Source organism: Heloderma suspectum, chromosome 5, assembly GCF_057233095.1.
Source record: "Heloderma suspectum isolate Gila_16-S chromosome 5, 16-S_ref, whole genome shotgun sequence".
NCBI lineage: Eukaryota > Metazoa > Chordata > Lepidosauria > Squamata > Helodermatidae > Heloderma > Heloderma suspectum.
In genome coordinates this window covers 199382308-199395209 of record NC_139462.1, presented here as the reverse complement: position 1 = coordinate 199395209, position 12902 = coordinate 199382308, and the positions used below count along the sequence as shown (strand labels likewise).

The 12902-nt window shown below is 42.3% G+C and overlaps 1 protein-coding gene across 7 annotated transcripts in view; it reads right to left on the bottom strand.

The window, feature by feature from the left end:
- CACNB2 (calcium voltage-gated channel auxiliary subunit beta 2) overlaps positions 1–12902 on the bottom strand; it is a 258911-nt gene that overhangs the window by 26123 nt on the left and 219886 nt on the right. For all 7 annotated transcript variants that reach the window (XM_084859008.1, XM_084859012.1, XM_084859011.1 and 4 more), the window contains 3 exons: positions 11893–12015; positions 7546–7682; positions 4435–4511 (listed from right to left, as the gene is read on the bottom strand). In XM_084859008.1, coding sequence (XP_084715134.1) covers positions 4435–4511; positions 7546–7682; positions 11893–12015 — 337 coding nt within the window. The remainder of the gene's footprint in view (positions 1–4434; positions 4512–7545; positions 7683–11892; positions 12016–12902) is intronic.

Below are 12902 nucleotides of genomic sequence, written 5' to 3'. Positions count from 1 at the left end.
CCGTGTGTATTGGAGTTTAAATTTAACCCTTTAAAAAAAGGGGGAAACATTTTCTTTTTCTTTTTCCTTTATTTTTTTCCCTTTCTCCTTCTTTTAGGTATTGTTGTGTCCTCCTAAGAATATTGTACTGTTAAGAAATTGATCAGGTAGTTATTGATCAGGTTGCTGGTATTGGTTATTTCATTTATAAAGACAAAAATAAATATAAAGTATTTAAAAAAAAAACTTTGACTGCCATTCTAAATAACCATATGTGTAGGTGGATGTCTTTGAAAGGTTTTACTGCATCCAATCATCTAGCTGAACAGGCAAGCCAATTTTAACAGGAAAGAGGCTAGCTTATTCTCCTAGGTAATTAATTGGTTGCAGTAAAAAAAAAAAAAAAAGAAAACTTCCAAGACACCTCTGTCTACACACACTTTTGTCCCCTTGCCTACCAATCTGGCTGTTTAAGTCTGTAGCTTTCCAAAATTAAGGAAACTTCTCCATCATGTTTTATTAATATTGAAGGAAAACATGGTACCATAAGACAATTAAATATTATATACAACAACATTTTCAAGAATAATAACAGCATAAACACACTTTTAAGGTCAAATTTTGGAAACAACTTTTGCAAATGAATTTATGAAATATGGGTTGCCCCAGTCCCATCCTGTGTGAATAATGTGCACAGCTGTTAGAACAACCAGTTGACCAAGCTTCAGCATTTCCAATCATTTCCTCAAAACGGCTGGCTGATTCCACCATGCAAGACCGTTGTTAGGATCTTATTTATAAATAAGTAGTTTTATCCAATGTTACCTTTGTTTTTGAATAAAACAATAATAGTACATTATAGGCAGTATCCAAAGGGGCTGCTCTGCCTTCGCTGGTTCTGTTGCACTCACAGGAGCAACTGCTTGCAAAATGGGGCTTTTGTACTTCTAAAACCTACCCTGGAAATGAGCAGAAATGCTTGCTTCCAGATTGGGACAGGTCAGTGGAGCTCCCTTCTGCTCATTTCAGGTTATTCTTACAAGCACAAAAGCTCTCTTGTGCAACCAGTCACTCCGCAAGTGCACTGGCACAACAGGATACTACCCTATCAAAGAAACTTCCACACTGCTCATTAGGATTATTCTTCCGTATAACCTTTAACAAATAAAATGCAACACACCAAGAACTTGTACTTATTTTGCTAAATAAACACTCCTTTCCACCCATTTCTGAAATACACTGATTTCTTTTAAGCAGGGCTTAAGAGCTGGTTGTGATGGCTACCAGCTTGGATGGCTTTAAAAAAGGATTCAACAAATTCATGGAGGATAAGGCTATCACTGGCCACTAGCCATGATGGCTATATGCTACCTCTGGTCAAGCCAGGCTTAAGGGTCAGCTGCTGCCACCGCCCTCACCCTCCTCCTCCTCGCCCACCCAGTCAGCCCTGCAACACCCCATTTTAAAAGAATTTTGAGCTGCTGTGATCTGAACCAATCAGACACTGCCTTCGAGACAGACATGGCCAATGAGGGCACAGGGTGGTCTTTACATCCTTCCTTTGCACTCATTGGCTGAGTCCCCCACAAAGGCAGCATCTGATTGGTTCAGATCACTGCTACTCAAAGCTTACTAAAAACCCAAATAACTGTCAGGAGCACCCTAGCTGCCTCTTACAGTCCCCTCCAATAGCCAACTCAAGACACAGACGAAGAGGATTCTTTCCAAGGCTTTATTCCTTTACAACTTAATGACTCTTTCAGATGGTAATCACCAGCAACTAAGCAAGAAACTGCACTGGGGTAGTTAACAGAGGAGCCTAAGCTCCAGGTAAGGCAGTTGGTCCCCGTTTGAAGGAGAAGAGCGGGAAACCTCTGAACGTATGGGCTATGGAGAGATCCTCCCTCTTACCCATAGGTCCTCGGGACGCGACCGTTGTTTTAGCACCAAACGGGCAGAGCGCCTCCTCTCGGTGCCGCTCCCTGCGTCTGCGCCGAGTGGCCAGCAAGGCCCCATCCCACGCTGTCTCGCTGCCAGGGTCACTATCTCTCTCAGGAATGCAGACAGGAGGAATCTTTCCCTGCCACTGTGCCTGTGAGCGATGAGCGAGCTCCTCTCCCACGGGTTGTTGCTCTGGGGCTCTATGGGCTCAGTTTCCACCCTGGCAATAACCAATTAACTGAACGACTGAACAACAACAACAACAACAGGGCTGAGTGCTGTGGACTTTGCTAGCAGGACTGGCCAGAGAAGCAGGAGAAACTGAAGCGGCCACCCCTCTCCAACCAGATAAAAGAAGTGGGCGGGCGGCTGGGTGGGCAGTGGCAGTGACAGGTGGGTGAGCGGCCATGGCAGGGGTTGGTGGGTGACGGGCGGCGGCAGGCTGTGATGGCTAACAGGGAGCTTCAGCTGAAGTGGGTGGGCAGTGAGGTGGCGAGCTGCAGCAGGCTGATATTTGGTGGTGGAGGTGGCTGCAGGTGGGGCCTTTGGCTGCAGCAGGCAGGCGGGTGAGGGCCTGCAGCAGGCGGGTGTTCCAGGGTGGCAGCAGGTGAGGGAGGGGTCTTTGATGGTGGCAGATAGGTGGACGAGGGGCTGTGGCAGGTGAGGGGCTGTGGGTCTTTGACGGAGGAAGGTAGGGGACTTTGTCAGGGGTGGGGACGGCAGGGGCCTTCGGCAACACTGTGACCAGTGTCCAGTGGAATCTGGCACCAGCTCTGCCTCTGGTATTACAGCCAGTATGCCTCTGGACAGCAGTTGCTTGGGCACAGATTGGGAGAGTGCTGTTGAGCTCATGTCCTGCTTGGGGGCTTTCCACAGGCATCTGGTTCGCCACTGTGGGAACAAAATGCTGGACAGGATAGGCCCTTGGTCTGATCCATCATGGCTCTTTTTATGTGTTAATTAGGAAATGTAAATAATTAGTAAGTGCAACTGAAAATCCTTGAAAACTAACCTTGACTGATTTTATAAAATTGGATTTGATAACATTCATTTAATAAAATTGGAGTTTATAAAACCAATTTAAAAATAACAGCCACAACACTGAGAAAAGAAGTATGGAGTTAGTAATATTCTCAACCTGCTATATAAAGGTTCTTGATACACTGTAATTATACATTTTAAAAGTCATGCAGTTTCCTCTGAGGTTCTTCATGGATCCCACAGGAAATTTTTAATCTTTCTTCCTGCAGTAGGTAACACTTCTTATTCAAAAACCCAGACATCTTAAGAAAATATGGTGAAAGATAACCATTCAAGACAACCATAGAAGGTCTCACAAGAAATGAATTTAATATTTCTATTTCTGGAGGTAGAAAAATCAAAATGACAGCAATACAGCAAATCAACAATTTTACCAGCTAAGTAACACAGTGCCTAACAAAAGGAATGATGCCACCAACCCCTTTTCTGTGATCTCCGATACAAATAAAATCCTCATATAAGAACATAAGAAGAGCCCAGCTGGATCAGATCAACGGCCTATCTAGTCCAGCTTTGGAAAGCCCATAGGCAGGACACAAAGGCAATAAACTCTCCTGCTGCTGTTCCTGAGCAGCTGCTATTCAGGGGGATAGTCCTTGACTAGTAGCCTCCATGAATTTGTCTAACCCCCTTTTAAAGCCATGTAAGTTAGTGGCCACCACCGCTTTGCAGTAGCAAATTCCTTAGTTTAACTATGCTCTGCATAAGGACATAATGTGCTGTATAACAATAGTGTAGCCTCCAGTGGCTGTTGCTGTCATGGTTATAGAATGACCTTTTCAGCTATAGGCTCCTATTCGTTTTATTGTCCTTGCAAAAATGTCAGTAGATATAGGACACAGTCTAGGTAGTCAGACCCCACTTGTGAAAAACACTGACTCCTGACTTATACACCAACATTACCTTAACACAGGGATGGCCTTTTCTGCAGCCCTCTAGTGCTGCCAAAATTTGGCAATGGAGTGGTGGCCGGAAAGCAGGGGAGAGAGAAAGCCTTCTCTTAAAAGCAGAAATTTGCGGTTTGCTGCCAAAATTTGGCACATGGCAACAAAGGGGCTATTTTAAAGCAAAGTGGCCCTTTTCCCCATGACCGTTCCACTGAATTTCAGTGGCAAACCATGAGTTTATGCATTTAAAAGGAAGCTTCCCCGCCCCCCTGTTTTGCCACTGAATTTCAGCAGCATATTTGGCAGTGTGGGCAGGGGGGAGGTTCGGGGGCAGGGGAGGCAATGTGGCCCCTTGAAGTTGTCCACCCCTGCTCTTACTCAAACATGTTTGATTTGTCCTATTCCCCAGCATATACATGCATAAGTCTTATTAAAATTATCTGTAGCACAAACCTGTTAATGAATTGTTGTTGTTTTTAAAGGTGGATGGTTTGTCACTTCATGGAAAGGAGGATTCGTCGCTTCACTGAAAACTGTAAGATGCAGGAAGGCAGTAATTATGAAAAAAGAGCAATGACCCACTTACCAGATGATGGAGGTGTAGACTTTCTGGAACTAGGTACCACGTCACCCAAACTGGACGATGAATTTCCTCCCGATTTACTAGAATAAAGTAAATAAATATACACTCTTCTTACTACCTCATATATTTACTTGCATCAGTGCCAATACAGAGCAAGAGAATTTTCATTGACTGAATGCTGATTCTCTACCTTACAAAAACCATCTGAGGAATTTGAAAATGGAGATTGTCAGGACCATCTAATTTTCTAGTGGTTCAGCCTTTAATGTGGCCATTTTAAACATGTATAGAACAGATTTAAATGAATGATAATTATAAAAACAGGTTGCTTACCTATAATTGATATTTTCTAGTGGTCATCTGTACACTCAGACATGTCGGTTCTATATTGGCATGGAGAATTCTTTGGAACCTTCTAGAGCAGGGGTGGGCAACATGTAGCCTTCCATAAGTTGTTGGACTGCAGCTCCCGTCAGCCCTAGGCAACATAGCCAATGGTGAGGGATGATGGGAGTTGCAGTTCAGCAAATCTGGTGGGCCACAAGCTGCCAACTCCTGTTCTAGAGCCTGAACTGGCAGGCTAGCTGGGAGGAAAATTTTGCCTTTCTGTGCATGCCTTGAGGGGTGAGGTACTACCTTCCTGCTGTCCCTTTTATGACTGCTATGAAATTGGTGGTTGGAATCCCCGCTGGTTTCATTATTTACAAATCAAAATTTTTCTTTTGGGCCCTTTTTGCTCATTTAAGAAATTTAACTACTTAAGAGATATTAAGTCAAAATGAAGAATCAAAAGGAATTTGGGCAAAGAATTATAATATGTTATGCAATTCCTGTATGCGCTCATGCCGTGCTTGTGGGTTTCCCGTTGGCCGTGGTGGGAACAGAATGCTGGACTCGATGGACCCTTGGGCTGATCCAGCATAGCTGTTCTTATGAGGAGAGGTGTGATAACACTCAGTATAAACGGCAGGACTACTGGGAATGACAGGAGTCTCAGAGCACCCACACTTTGGTCCAGAAGGGTAAAGGATTCAATTCCTCAGTCCAAAAGAGAGACTACTGTCTAAACATGCAAGGACGTAATACAGCTTGGCGAGTGTGCTCAGAACTCATCTGTGGGACTGTACAGAGGCCATGAAGAAGAATTGTGGCTGGCAGTGGGTATGGTGGTCTCTACAGAACTGTTAAAAAAAACTTCTATCGTCAGCTGCCTTTCATCAAGTTGTGATAATTTTAAAAAAGGTCAGCCAATTTATAGGAGCAAGAGGTAGTCTTTACTGTGATTTAAAATCTTCCCTCTTCTCGTCACCAGCCACTATTACTGTGAAGTGGCAATAAATGAAATAATGCCAAATTTCAAAAAGATGACTAAAGTTTGAAAATTCGATTGCCTTTTTGAAAGAACTGAAATAGCAGCTCCTGTCAGTGCTAAGGAAAGAGAACAGTGCTCACAAAGAGTCCATAACTAATCTTAGTTTCTCCATATGTGGAAAAAATGCAAATCTAAAGGGCCTGTTCAGACAGTACTTTACTCCCAGGACTGTAGCTGAAAAGAGATCTGGAGCAGGCCTTGGCTTCAGATCATATAAATCTTTCACCTGTTACCTGACTTAAGCGCTGACTTCTGTCCTCAGTCCCCACTCATCCAACAGCAGGGAGTCTGAACAACTGAACAAGAGAGACCCTGTGTTTATTTGAAAATAGTTATCTCCCACCCTCTGTGAGGAGCAGGGGAAGGTGTGTGTAAGCCTGAACACGTTCCCAGTCTCTCCCTCCTGAGTACAATCCTGGGGTTAAAGTTTTGCCTAAATAGTCTCTTTTAGACGACTCTATTAAAACAGAAAGTAGAACTATATTCTACGCATGTCAGTTCCAAAATTATGCCCCAAGATTACTGCGTCAGTACTAATAAAAAATTTATATATGATTTTAAACATGCTAAATACAATTGTGACATTAATGGTAATATGATTACTACCAGAAATACTATTAGAGCTTGGCCAACAGCATTAGGCTAAAAAGGGAAATGGTTCTACTGTAAGAGTAGAACAACAGTTTAAATAAGGAATAAAATCCTATCTACACGTTACTTGTGAGTAGGGCACTCATGTGGTAAAGAAGGAGTGGGGCTGCACTCCTGGCCCTGCCCCATTCTCCGACATTTACATGTTGAACATGGTTTTCTGCAAAGGAACCCCTAGGAGCTCCAAGCAATTGAAACCCTAGATATGAGCAGCTGCTCATGTCACGCGTAGGGGTTCCTTTGTAGATGGCTGTACTCAATGTGCAGACATCAGGGGTGGGACCAAGAGCTCCTTTCTTGCCTTATGCGTGTATCAGGGTGGAAACTGAGCCCATAGAGCCCCAGAGTAGTTCTGATTCTGAGGAAGAACAGCAATCTGTGGGAGAGGAGCTCGCTCATCTCTCACAAGTACAGCAGCTGGCAGAGATTCCTCCTGCCAGCATTCCTGGGAGAGATAGTGACCCTGGCAGTGAGACAGCACTGGATGGGGCTTGCTGGATGCTCGGCGCAGATGCAGGGAGCGGCGACAGATGGAGGGCACCGAAAGGAGGTGCTCTGCTTGTTTGGTGCTAAAACAACGGTCGTGTCCCAAGGACCCAAGGGTAAGAGGGAGGATCTCTCCATAGCCCATACATTCAGAGTCTTCCCACACTTCTCCTTCAAACGGGGACCAACTGCCTTACCTGGAGCTTAGGGTACTCTGCTATCTACCCCATTGCAGTTCCTTGCTTAGTCGCTAGTGATTAGTATCTGTAAAAGTCATTAAGTAATAAAGGAATAAAGCCTTGGAAAGAATCCTCGTCGTTTGTGTCTTGAGTTGGCTATTGGAGGGGACTGTAAGAGGCAGCTAGGGCGCTCCTGACAGCGTGCCCCACACACAAGTAATGCATGAATAGGGCTTAACATTCCAAGGATTTTCACTGTTTTCCTATTAATGAAATTATGTAATTCAAAAATACTTACTTGCAACAAGTATCTGAACTCAATGGCATTAAAAAAAATCTGATCATAACCATAAAACAAATTCATCTATGCTATACAACTTAACATCTTGCCACATATAAGAATTTCAGAGGAACTATTTTTATTACCTGGAGTAAAATTTTCCTTGCTTTGCCTTTTGTTCATGCTGCAGCCTCATATTTTCTAATTTGACAGGACTTGGTATGAATCCAATTTCACAGCCTTCTTTTACCAAACGTCCTATCCACCAGTCATTATTAAATTTCTAAAGAAAAAACAGATGCATGTATTCTAAGGTCAGAAGTACATAATTTTTTTTTTGCCATCGCCAATGTATTTTCCCATCCTTATGTATCACAATACTATGCTAGTACTATAATGGATTGTATATAATTTACTGTGCAATCCTGTACATATCTACTCAGAGGTAGGCCCATTGAATTCAATGGGACTTACCCCCAGCTCAATATGTATAGGATTGCACTCTTATTTATATAGGGACTGTATGCATGACATGACAACTTCACCATGGGTTAAATAACCCATGGTGAGGCTGTGGTGTGTGCAGCGTACGGTGCTGCTGCCATTTCGAACATGCTACCCCTGCTTGCAGGTTGTAAACCCAGTGAGCGTGTGTTATTTGAGGGTTGAACAGGCCATGATGAGCAGCAATATTTTTTTGTCCAAATCCGGTCAGAGCTGGATCCAGATTTAGGTGAGTGCAACTGGGCTCCTCTTCATAGCACTCGCTCCAGCCCGGTGAAAATGCTATACAGGGGCTCAGGCGACCCTGCTGAATGAAGTCAGCTGTGGTGCAGGTGGGAAGGGGGGAATTCCTGAAAATCAGGGGGAGGCACCTACCATGAGCAGAGCCCTTCTGTCCATCTAAGGCAGATCCTGGATCCAATCCACAGTAATTTAAGCTACACATCCAGCCATTGTAAAATACTTAAAGAGGTTAGTTTGGAGCCTCTGAATTAGATTTCTACATAAAATATCTGGGTGAACATCATGTGTGCATGTACATAATTTAGCCTCTAGCCAAAATGAATAGGAGTGTGGATGACTCTGAAAGCTAGGGTTAGCAGGTTATAATCCAGGAAACTGCATTGTTCCTTTAAATTCCCCAAGAAAGCAGGAGACATAATAAGCAAGGCTTTCTCTGTCTATTCTTCCCCACTCACCCGTACAGTGCTGCTGTCTGACCTAGCGCTTCTACCTGCTGTAATGAAAGGATTCCTCGTATGACACACAGCAGGTGACGGGGAGAAGGGGAACAGACAACAGAATTGAGGAACGGATGGGAGAAGTGGCTGCCTCCTCGCTGCTACATCAGGAAATTTAGAAAGATATGGTGTGCATCTCAAGGTTGCAACCTATGTTATTTCAAACTAACATCGATATGCCTCTATGACTTTAAGGTGCCAAAGTATGGATACTATCCAGCCAAAATTAAATGCTTTTGAATTCCGTTAATTTTTATGGGAGAGAACTAGATATGTACAATGGGTCTTAAGCATATTTTATTTTGGCTGGATTGTACACTGTATTTCCTAAGTACTGCACTACAGGTTTTAAACAATTAGCCATAATGTGAGCAACTACAAACTGATCCAGTTTGACTTAGTGCAAGTCACCTTACCAAATATTTTAGGGTCAACTACACATGAAGAGTCACACCCACATGTTAGAATGCAGGTTGTGTTGAATTTGTATAAAGCGGAGGTGGGTGGATTATAAAGAGAAAAGAGCTGGTTGGAAATAAGGTGCTGCATTTTCCCCCTGACAATGCCTCCCCCACTGTGCTTCTCCCAATAGACTTACATCCAGTCTTGTAGTCTCACTGTAAGGAGATATAGATAAGTGTTTCTTGTTTCTGATCTGGAAACTTTATTCCTGCACTGACCTAAGAGCGCATATTGGTTTGTCAGGATCCCTGTCTGATAAGGGATCTAACACAAGAAGTTAGCCAGGGCTGCTTATTGGCTCCCTTCCTGTTCAACTTTTATATGAATAACCTAGTATCTGATTTAAGTTCTATGGATTACTTCCCCACATCAATTGGAAACTGAAAGATTCAGATGCTGTAGGCAGGTGACATGGTGCTTTATTTATTTTTTATTTTATTTATTGCATTTATATCCCGCCTTTTTTCCTCCAAGGAACTCAAGGCAGCATACATAATCCTCCTCCTCTCCATTTTAGCCTCACAACAACAACCCTGTGAGGTAGGTTGGGCTGAGAGTCCGTGACTGGCCCAAAGTCACCCAGTGAGATTCCATGGCCAAGTGGGAACTAGAACCCAGTTCTCCCGGCTCTCCGCCCAGCACTCTCACCACTACACCACACTGGCTCTATCTATTATCCAAGTAGGTGTAAGGAGACTTCTAAACAAGCTAGGCAACATCTGTAGCTTGCAGAATCTGGTTATAAATTATTCTAAAACACAGGTAATGTTTTGTTTTTTCCCCCCAAGGAGGAAGCACCTTCACAAATGGGGCACAGATGAGCACATGACTGAGCAGTGTTCCAGCTTCAAAATACATGGGGATACACTTCTCCTCTAGGGGCAGTTGTAAATCTCATATAGAGGCAGTAAGACTCTCAGCTTGGAGAACAGCAAAGGTAATTCCAACTTCTGGGAGGTTTAACAGAGGCTCCTTGGTAGGCCCTACAATTAAAATCTATACAACCAAAGTATTCCCTCAACTTCTATATGGGGCCGAGATATGGGTGCAGGGACAGGTCTCTCTAGTTGAGACCATCAAGAATAGGTTTCTGAAGAAATTTTTGGCATTCCTTTCAGGGGCTCCTTCCTCCTTGCTGAGATTGGAAGTTGGATTCCCATCTAAAGTGAGAATCCTTAAGGCGTCTCATTTGTATGGTAAAAGACTGCTGAATGCCAAGGAAGTAAACCTAGCAAAACAATGATTTGTTGCGCAACGTGCCAAAGGCAGATGGCCCATTATTGGCTAAAGTTGTCACTGTTTATTTTAGAGAGGCTCAGATTACCTTAATTCATATGGATAAATAGTTCATCACACACATAATGTTTGAGGCAGTGTTGTGAAAAAGTGTGTGCCAGCCAATTTCAAGTATTTCACCATGGTTCTCCCTTTTAAAGAGAGGACAATACTTTCAACAGTATCTTCAGGAGTTGACTTTTGTTGCCTTACCGCCCTCAGCATATTTGGAAGGGAAATGTAAAGGATCCCCTATGCACAGTGGTTGTCTATTTGTGGCACTGGGGAAGAAGAAGATGTAGTGCATTACCTGTTACACTGTCCCCTGCATAAGGAACCCAGGGCTCACTTTTAGGGGATCCTTTGAAAATAATTGTTGGATGGCCTTCGGCTGACATTATCTGTGACTTGTTCACAGATTATAGTAATTCCATCACAAAAAAGGTTGCTACCTTTGCAGTAGCAACACAAGAAAATTCTCATAATTTTTAAAACGATGTCTGCAGTGTATTGTAAAGGAGCTGATCTGTTATAGTACTTTTGTAACTATGCCTCACTGGTTCACTTTTATTGGTATTTTGTATTCTGCATTGCTGTATTTTATATAGCATTATATTTTGTAATGGCCTTTGTGCCACAGACAACTAAATTCCAATTCAATTCAAAGAGTAAATACTCCATAACTATGTTAAATTTATTTACTAAAGAGCAATAAAAATTACTCCTTATTTAACATTAGAACAGCTTACAGAAAAGGTGACAGTTTTTAATACCCTTTGTTCAACATTGCACACAATACAGAATGGATTAATACTCTTATTTTTGTTGCTAACCTTTTCAGATTTCATTTTACCACATAGAATACAAATTTTCTGCTTTAAATGGTTATTATCCGTCTGAGTAAAAATCTAGTTAGTGTATAAGACTATACAGATGTTTTAACATGTACAGCTCAGCCACTTCAATAGCTTTATGTTGACAATATATATTATCTACTTCTGTCAAGGTAAATTGCAAGAGCACAGAAGTTACAGCAGCTCAGTCATCAACCATAAGCATTACAGAAGCAATTATGTGGGATTTTAAATTACCCCACATAAGAGAAGAAACAAAACAAAAACAATCCATTGCATCTTTGCATAATGAGGGTGAAGGCATTCCATCATTTAAATGGAAATGGGATGCATTCTCCAAGACATCCCCCCAACACATGCACCAGACATGTGTGGACATACATTCTCAACCCCATTTTTGTTCCAATTGCCCATGAATACTGGAGCCACAAACCACATCTTAAATTCCCCTGTAGATTGTCAATTTAGTTAGGGGGGAAGGCAGGGGAGAGTTAATTTTTGAGCAAAGATGGGAAGGAAAACCCGGGGTGCTGATATACCATCTCTACCATACAGAAAAACTCGATGGATTGCATCCAGGTTATAGAAAGCAACAGACTTTAATTACGGATGCTAAGTCAAGCAACTGCTGCTACAATTGCAGTATAAGCTATCTTACTTCTTTAACATGTAGGAAATCCTTTGCTTCAAATGAGATGGCCATGCCTGGGACTGGTACGTCATCATCATGGGCTGCACTGTAGCTAACATTTGTCCGGACTGCAAATGCAACAGGTTTTGTCTGTAGAGCAAAATGAGAGGAAAAGGGTTGAAATTTTCCCCATATATTGTTGTTGTTCAACCTTTTGAGGCAAAACCTCCTCAAGGTGGTTTAAAAGGTAACATTTTAAAACAATAAACTATAAAGAACAACTAACTAAAACAGCAGCATAAAACATTTAAAATAACAACAGTAAAACTTATCAAATAAAAATTTGCATCCATTAACTTAAAAGCAGGCTGGAACATCAAGCTCGTTTAAAGGCTTGTTTAAAAATGTGAACATCCTGTGGTACGGCATTGCAAAGGATGGGGCCACTACAACAAAGGTCTTATCTTTTGTGCCTACCAAGCTAATAGACTTTACCGGAAGGCACATGAACAGGGCCTCCGTGGCTGATCTTGGCACCTGGACAGGTTCATATATTCTTTCCATTTCATTCATTCATTCACATATTACATTTCTATACCACCCAATAGCCAACGCTCTCTGGGTAGTTTACAAAGACTGAAACCTTAAAAATACATTATGAAAACTATTTTACATACAAACAGACAAACAGACAACATACAGACAGACATATATCTAAAACAATTTTAAACAATTTTAAACAATCAGCAATAAGAAAAATCCAGGACCTGATTAAAACCTCATCATATGCTGGCAGCTGCCTGAGAGAAGAGGAAGGTCTTAACCTGGTGTCGAAAAGATAACCATGTTGGCACCAGGCGGGCCTTGTTGGGGAGAACATTCCATAATTAGTGGGCCACCACTGATCCTTGACTACAATGAGTACACTAAAATAAATTGGTGAACTATTTCATAAGAATGATGATGTTCTGCTATGGTAGATGGTAGTTTTCCAGATATCTTGAAAAAATTACTTGTAAAAAAAAATACTTATTGTT